This window comes from Macrotis lagotis, chromosome 1, assembly GCF_037893015.1.
Source record: "Macrotis lagotis isolate mMagLag1 chromosome 1, bilby.v1.9.chrom.fasta, whole genome shotgun sequence".
NCBI lineage: Eukaryota > Metazoa > Chordata > Mammalia > Peramelemorphia > Peramelidae > Macrotis > Macrotis lagotis.
Window position 1 is genome coordinate 450,235,059 of NC_133658.1, and position 6,947 is coordinate 450,242,005.

At 38.7% G+C, this 6,947-nt stretch overlaps 1 protein-coding gene across 4 annotated transcripts in view; it reads right to left on the reverse strand.

Moving 5' to 3' along the window:
- The window catches only part of SAMD4A (sterile alpha motif domain containing 4A), a 313,807-nt gene extending 307,200 nt beyond the window's left edge, over window positions 1-6,607 (reverse strand). For 3 of the 4 annotated variants that reach the window (XR_012473918.1, XM_074213459.1, XM_074213455.1), the window contains exon 1: window positions 6,028-6,607. Coding sequence is in view for 3 of the 4 variants with exons in the window: in XM_074213459.1 (XP_074069560.1) it covers window positions 6,028-6,223 (196 nt within the window). In the remaining variant the exon portion in view is untranslated. The remainder of the gene's footprint in view (window positions 1-6,027) is intronic. The other variant, XM_074213454.1, reaches the window with a different exon arrangement.
- Between the last annotated feature and the right edge of the window lie 340 nt (window positions 6,608-6,947).

Here is a 6,947-nt window from a genome sequence, read left to right on the forward strand (position 1 = left end):
TTTCTGACTTATTGCTCACTGTGTCATTTTTGTGCAATCAATATCTAAACCTCCTGAAAGTACCCTTTAAGTATCCTTCAAAATATCCAGGTCATCATCCATCTCCTTTATTTCCTCTAATTAAAATGGTATTTGACTCAAATAATTAATAAAATGAGTAATATAAAGGATTTTTGTCATTTGCCAAGAATACTTGTATCTTCAAGATGCAAGGAGAAAAGGAAGATCCCCATCAAATTGGTTAAAATCACTGGTGAAGCTGAGAAGAATCTGTACAAAAATCAAATAGGATAAGGCAGTGTGGGTGAGTACAGTTGTCATAACTGGAAGCAACATTCCAATGGATGAAATCATGGATCCAGTTGAGCAACTCAACATAAAGTGCAGAAGCAGTATGTTATAATGTAAGGCAGAGGATCTTAACTTTTTGTGTCATGGACCTCCTTTGCAATCTTGGCAGAGACTATGAAATCTCATCAGAGTGATATTTTATTGCCTACATTATAATTTAAGGCAATGTTAGAATTTATTGGGTTATTGGAAAATAAATAAATAAATATGCATTCCCCCCCCATCCACATTCATAAACAATTTGAAATTCCATGGATCCTAGACCCCTCATATAGAGACCCCTTCAAATCAGATAGACCTAGGTTCAAGTCCATGACTGACACATTATCACATGACTGTGATTTTAGAAAAGTAACTTATCCTCAAAGAGTGTAGACAACTGATTTTCTAAGACCAGAGTTATAGATCTACTGTAATAGCAGATATACAATGGTAAACTGATGTTTCCTCAGACCAAGACCATTGAAATAACAGGTCTGGTCCAGGAAAGAAATATTATGGAAGTATATTAACTCTATGTTTGTTGAAAGAGTATCTCACATGAAGAGCACCAATGCATAGTATATATACTATAAAACTAAATAATTCTTAGCATGTTCTTTCCCTTTCTACTACTTAGCCAGTATCTCTGCAAAAGGAGAATGGGTTTCAGAACTGAGGGCTATTTTGCATATTTGGTTCTGATGATCTACCTGAATCAATGATATCACAGATCTGTTGAAATATTAAAATATTACAATAATATTGTTATTCTACTATTTTTACCATCTTTTAAAACATTGTTTCTATGTGAAAATATGTTCAAAGTTCTAAAACAACAAATTTCTTAAATAAAATAAAATTTTAAAGTAGTGACTTAAATATGAGGGCCAACTAACTACTGTGACTCCATCATGTAGCTGCCCCATTTACAGCTGCTTGTTATCTCCAGAACAGACAATCCACTTGTCTATTTTCTATAGTCTCTTTGCCAATGTAGCCTTTAGATGAGACACATACATAGATCTTAAGTATTTTAGCTTAAAATTTCTGCTGAAATAGGTATCATCAATCTCAAACATATCATTAAATTTCCTTTAGATTGTGAGCTCCTTGAGAGCAAGAACTGTCTTTTATCTTACTTATCACAATGCCTGGTAACTACTTATTGAGCAGGGTATAGTCAGATATCACTCAATCAATCACACTGATTATTATTGTCTGAAATTTCAGTTTAGGTGGCACAATGGATAAAGCACCGGCCCTGGAGTCAGGAGTACCTGAGTTCAAATCTGGTCTCAGACACTTAATAATTACCTAGCTGTGTGGCCTCCGGCAAGCCACTTAACCCCATTTGCCTTACAAAAAAAAAATTTCAGTTTGAGACAAGATGAGGAAGATAAAAATGAGGAACATAAAGAGGGCATTTCCTAGTAACTAATCACACTACCAGTAGCTGCTCAATACCTATTAACCTGGCAACAAGGGAAGGGAAAATATTTTATTATCCATTGGGTTTCATAGCTAATGTGCAGTGCTTCAAGTCTGTTTTAAGATAATCATTTTGGAGAAATTGAGGATAATTTTGTGCTATTGACACTGTTCATCAAACCTCAGTAGTGAAAATAAAAAAAAAAGAAAACCTTTTAAAACTATTATTATTAACTATTATAAACTTAGTTTAGACTATTATAAAATAAAATAAATTACAATTATTTATTTTATTTATTTATACAGAGGCAAGTGTACAGGAAAATCTCAACTATTTGAAACTTTCAGCCATTTGGTATAATAATCTTTCCAAAATGTGTTACACACTACTCTGTTTTTTAAACATGGCATATGGAACTTGATTTGTTAAAAATTAGTCGAATTAGGGGCCCTAGAGTCAAATTGGCTATGATTCGACTAATTTTAACAAATCAAGGATATTTGGAAGAGAGAAAGATTTAGGAACCATAATATCAGGGTATTAAATCATGGGAACTACACTTGGAAAGGACATTGATCCAGTGGGTCAGTCTATTCTAGAGGTTAAGAAATGGAATCAAAAAAGTTCTTTCTTAAAGGAGGGAATCTGAACAAGGGAGGAATTGAGAGTTTTTAAGGGAAACATTCAACAAAGAAGGGAAATTTAATGAATTGTTCATTACTTTAGGAATATTTTGGTCCTCTAGATAGTGTGTGAGTTGAAACAAATAGCTCCTGAAGTTCCTTCCAACTCTTAAATTCTGTGATTCTGAGATACACTTAAAGCACCTTTGCCTGTAGGCTGTACTATACAGTCACTAATTAAGTATTACTCTTTAGCCCTCCTTTTTTTCTAGCATGCAAATTAGCATGTTTGACAGGGATATTATCTAAGGCAATAGTTTTCAAACTTTTTGGCCTCAGGACTCTCTTTAAATTCTTAAAAGATTAATGAAGACCCCGAAGAACTCTGGATAATATAGAGATATTTGCCCTGTTAGGAAATTTAACATCTTAGTATGATTATGAAGAGTTTTGACCTCATGGATACCCTAAAAGGATTTCAAAAACTCCCAGAGGCTCTTGGACAGCACTTTGTGGCCATTTAAGTCTTAAGCAATTGCAGAAGGGAACATTTTATTTCATACCTGTGTGCAGATATAGAAATAAAAATTGATCCACTTCTTGACCTCAAGGATCTGTTGAATGTAATTGTTAAATGATTACCCTTGATTTATTAAGGTGTGCCCCAAAGCAAAATGGCAATGTGTTGCATGGCTTTTTGAGTTTTTATGTTACTTTGTTCATTTTCCCATCTCTTGCTTTTTTTTTTTTAATCAGGCCTACGTGGGCATAGCTATGTGACAGCTTCTCACTTCTCTTAAAATCTTTTTGCTTCTATTTAGGGATGGGGTTGAAGACCAAGTAATGAAGTTTGTTTAAACTAAGTGTAAAGGTAAGGGCCTAAGAAGCTCTACTATGAATAAAGTGCATGAACTTAGTACAGGAACTTGGTGTCAGCTGCTCAAAAATCCTTGTTTTTTTTATATTCTGGTTCTAGGCTATGATCTATAAGATAGATACAAATGGACTTTATGTGGATCAAGTTTCTGAATAGCTGAGTTCCAAATAGCTGAAATATTACTCTAAATCCTTGGACTCCTTTTAACCTCTAGATTCCAAAAGGAAACTAAGTATCATCTACACAAGTAGAAAGTTTTATTCAGCTAAATAAAAATATAATAGTGAAAAAATATAATAGAGGAATAGGTCAAATATACCTATTACCCAAAAACAGAAATATGTTATATTTATTAATTTATAATTAAAGATGTACCTACAAAAGGTATAGGGTTTCTTTACTTATCTGGTTTTATATTTTCACTATGTTTTCTATTTTAATATCAGTAGCTATGTGACTAGGAATTAAAATTGAATTATTGTTTAAAATCTGAGGAACAAGGAAAAGTAAACAGTGTAATCTTAAAAAATGATGTGTTTCAAAGTTTTAGTAACTAGTTTACATCTTCCTGAAAGAACACCTTGGTCAAAATTTGAGAAATTTCTTCTATCATAAATTTGAATCATTGAATTCCTAACCTGATTCCATCTATATAGGGAGTTTAATCAAAATGCCAAAATTCCCTTTAATTAAGGCAAAGAATATTTTTAAACTATCTTGGGTAATTGGTGCCATAGGGATTATTTTCTTATCATTTAAAATTCTATTCTTCAATTAGTAAAAGTCTAACATTACACTAGAATCATTGTACTTTCAACCTTTATTAACAATAAAACAGGGGCGGCTAGGTGGCTCAGTGGATAGAGTACTGGCCCTGGAGTCAGGAGGACCTGAGTTCAAATTCTAGCCTCAGACACTTAATAATTACCTGGCTGTGTGGCCTTGGGCAAGCCATTTAACCATTGCCTTGCAAAAACCTAAAAAAATAAAAAACAAAATTCAAAAAAAATACAAATGTCTATATAATAATATTTATCATACCTAGAAAAGTAAAAGTAAATTTGCAGACCAGGCAACTGGAACTGTTCTGTTCTATCAGAGATTGATTTAAAGATAATAAACAATGATCTTAGTTATGATCAATACACTTATGAATGAGACTTATAAATGTGTTATTGAGCTAAAACACATGCTGCAACAGTCTTCATCAGCATTTATATGTAACATTGAGTGTTAATAAACAATGGATTTCCCCAGGGAAAGCTGTGGAATTGTCTTACCCCTTAAAAAGGTGTATATATATATATATATGTGTGTGTGTGTGTGTGTGTATATATATATATATTTAACTGAGATGCAGTTCATTCTGGAGTCAGCATAGAGAATTCTAAAGGTCTCTTCTAGAAGGATTACTCTAAATAAGGGCATTTTCCTGTTCTAAATTTTTCATCATTCTGATTACAAAGCCAGGACAGCTCTAGTCTTCCTTTTTCTAAAGGCATACTTAAATAGTTCCTAGGTCTAACTTCACTGTACTGGATAATATCATTAAATGGCAGCATAGACATCTGCCAAATCTTGCAGGCTCAGTGCTCTAATATGGAACAGCTGGAGAAGGACCCTGCATTCTTTTCTCTAAGTAAACACTGGGGGCTCTGTTCTGTATCCTGCTGCAATAAGGCCTAAAGAATTTCACCTATCCAAAAACCGATTTGACAGACTTTTCCCTCTACCCATACATAAGCTATTTAAAAATCTCTCTTCACAGAAAGCTAGGAAATAAAAGGCACTGCATTTTCCAACTGTATTAGCAGTCTACAGTACTTGGATAGGTCACAATTACAGAAACAAAAACTCTGAAACTAATTTTTAGTAGTTTATAAAAACACAAATTTATAAATGAATTATGTATCTGAATAGGAAAGTTTGTCTCTCATATCAGGGCAGGCTGTGAAACAAAAGGCTCATTTACAAGAATGGGACTAAAAGGGCTCCTGAAAGAATTATGAAACACTTAAAAATGCAAGTGGGATGAGGGAGGTGAGAAGTGAGACTTCCAACTGGGCTGGACTTTCCCAAGTGAGGGAATACCTCCAGCTAATACCCTATTGTGACTAAGGCTGCTTCTAACAATATAGGGTGAACATTCCATTCTCCATCCTTGTAATAGTATGCTGTATCATGTCCAGAAAACAAGTTACTCTAACACAGAATTTTAAGTAAGAATTGGGTGGGGGGGGGGAGGCGGAAAGGAAATGAGTAAAGGAAAGAAAATAAGAATTTTATTTTTATCATCTTTTTTTTTTCCACATCATATTGAAGCAACAGAATGAGTTTCCTAGAGGCCATCCTGAGTTTATTTCTACGTTGCTTAAATCAAGCAAGTCACATTGTCCAAAAGAAACCCAGAAAACCCAGACTCTACGTGATCTGACTTACTTATTTAATAGGAAACTGCATGAAAGAAAAATCAATCATTCATGCTACCAGTTAGCATGTAGTACCCCAGTTACAACATCAAATGGACTGAAGTAGTTCACGGTGCAAAAAGATAAATAATTAAATAGATAGATAGATAAATAGATAAATAGCAAGCAAGTTGAGGTAAGTCAGCAGCATTCAGGGAAAAGGGTGGAGGTGGGACATTCTGTATATAACAGGAAACCCTCCGCTCGTCCGTCTTCTTGCTTCTGCCATCACGGGGAGGGTACAGAGGATAGGAACACAAGTTAGCAGTCAGCATGCATGGGCTGCAGCAAACTTACCGGGGCTGTTGGCTTCTCCTTCCAGAATGTGAAGCTCGGTGCAGTCCGCCAGGGAATGCTCCAGGCAGATCTGGAGGAAGCGAGCCTGGGTCCTGCTCACCCGCTTTAGGAGGGACAGCAGCGCAACAGTCTGCTCACATTCGTTCCAGCCTTTGAACCAACCTGCCAGCACCCCGACCTGGTCTCGAAACATCATGATGAGGGGGTGGCAGCCTCAGGGGGACGGGGGGGGGGACACAAATGCGGCTCCCCCTCCCGCCCTGCCCCCGCCCCAAAGTTTGCTGGATCACCGGGAGAACGTCCTCTGGGGAAAAAATCGCCTTTGGTGCATGGATTTTGCAGATGTGTGTTCCCTTCTTCCTTCAGCGATTCTTTCGGTGACTCCTGCCGATGGCCTCGACGAAGATGACGGTAGCACAGGAAATTTTTTTTAAAATAAAGACAAAAATCTCCCAAAGGCACACAACCGTCGGGCTGTTTTCGGCCCCTCTCGCCGCGCCGGGGGGTGCGGGCGTTTGCCGCTCCGTTCCTTCCCCTGGGCAACAGGTCAGACCCTTCTTCACGCCCGAATTCCCGGGGTTCACAGCTGGAAAGAGAGGAGGGGGCCGCGTTAGGCACGGGGCGGGGCGGCGGGGCGGCCCCCGGGCCCGGCGTGGGGGCGGATTCCGGGGCGGCCCGCCCCTCCCCCGCACGCGGGCCGGCGGGGAGGCGGCGCGGCTCCCGGGGCAGAGTCGGGGGCAGAGCCCCGCGGCTGCCCGGCCGCGTGCGGGCCTGGTGCCCGAGGGCCGCGGGCAGCGGCGGGGGCGACTCGCGGGGGCATCCGGGCTCTGGCCGCCAGCAGACGCCGCTCGGAGTCTAGGCCTCGGGCGGCGGCGGCGGCGGCAGCGGCGGCGGCCACGATGGCCCCCGCCGGCCCCCGC